General features: G+C 60.4%; 1 protein-coding gene across 1 annotated transcript; it reads left to right on the top strand.

Annotated features, from left to right (window-relative positions):
* Nucleotides 1-189: 189 nt before the first annotated feature.
* On the top strand, nucleotides 190-809 carry LOC104488573 (serine/threonine-protein kinase pim-1-like; the record flags this gene model as incomplete). The annotated part of the gene is made up of 2 exons (XM_010141296.1): nucleotides 190-366; nucleotides 652-809. Coding segments are annotated over 2 exons (335 nt in total), but the record flags the coding sequence as incomplete, so codon positions are not given.
* Nucleotides 810-1,157: the final 348 nt, after the last annotated feature.

The raw sequence follows: 1,157 nt of genomic DNA, 5'->3' as shown, positions 1-1,157 counted from the left end.
TTACAACCCAAAGTTTGTAAACAAGAGTCACGTGCTGGCGAGGGGGTGGCGGGTCACACCATGTGTCCCCTCCGCCACCCCGCTGCTGCTGCAGCCCCCGCTGCAGCCCCCACATCCCTGGGGATGCTCTGGCCGAGGATGCCAGGCACGGGCAGCACCAGCCTGACGGGCTCTGCCTCTCTCCCCCAGGAACACGGGTGTACAGCCCACCGGAGTGGGTGCGCTACCACCGCTACCACGGCCGCTCAGCCACCGTCTGGTCCCTGGGCGTGCTGCTCTACGACATGGTCTGCGGGGACATCCCCTTCGAGCAGGACGACGACATCATCCGGGGGCAGCTCTTATTCCGGCGACGGGTGTCTCTAGGTGGGTACCCAGCTTCGTGGCAGCGGGGGGATAATGGGTTTTGGGAGATGGCTGTGGATGCGTGACCATGTCACTCGTATGGCTGTGGAGGAGGTTAATCTCCTGCAGTTAAGCTGGAGGAGGTGGCACATGTCCTACCGTCCCACTCCCCTCTGTAAGGGATCTTTGAGTGGGGGTTTGGGTGCAGCTCTGAGCACACCCAGCACGGCTGGGCGCTGCAGCAGGGGAGACCAGGTGGACAAGAGCCTTCTCAACTGACCAGCAGTTTCTGGTTTCTCTCCCCAGAATGCCAGCATCTCATCAGGTGGTGTTTGTCCATGCGCCCCTCAGACAGGCCGTCTTTAGAAGACATTTTCAACCATCCTTGGCTGCAGGGCATTCACCTGCCCCAGGAGACGGCAGAGATCCACCTGCACAGTTTGATCCAGGAGCCTGGCAAGTAACAGCTCCACATGCTTCCTGGCCATCAGAAGCAAAGAGAGCCAGACTTCCTCCTCGGGACCGTGGCACTGAGCAGAGACCGGAGATGGGAACACACACGGCTTGGCCTGCAGCTGGCCTGGGGACTTGGTGGCCACCATCCAGCTGAGTCCGAATGCACCCGCCTTATCTGATGTTTTGCCAGTACTCTTTTTGGTGTGTGGGGGGGTGAGGGTGGGTCGGTTCCGGTTTTGGAGGCTCCCACGTGTCTTCCTGACCTGCTGAATTCAGGACCACGAGAGGATCAGAGACTTCAACGCAAGAAAAGCTTCAACGGGAGGAAACCAGTCCGAGGGGGGGAGGGCAGGTAC

Source organism: Buceros rhinoceros, unplaced genomic scaffold, assembly GCF_000710305.1.
Source record: "Buceros rhinoceros silvestris isolate BGI_N320 unplaced genomic scaffold, ASM71030v1 scaffold42118, whole genome shotgun sequence".
NCBI lineage: Eukaryota > Metazoa > Chordata > Aves > Bucerotiformes > Bucerotidae > Buceros > Buceros rhinoceros.
Note: the sequence above shows the minus strand (reverse complement) of the source record. Positions and strands in the feature narration are given on the sequence as shown.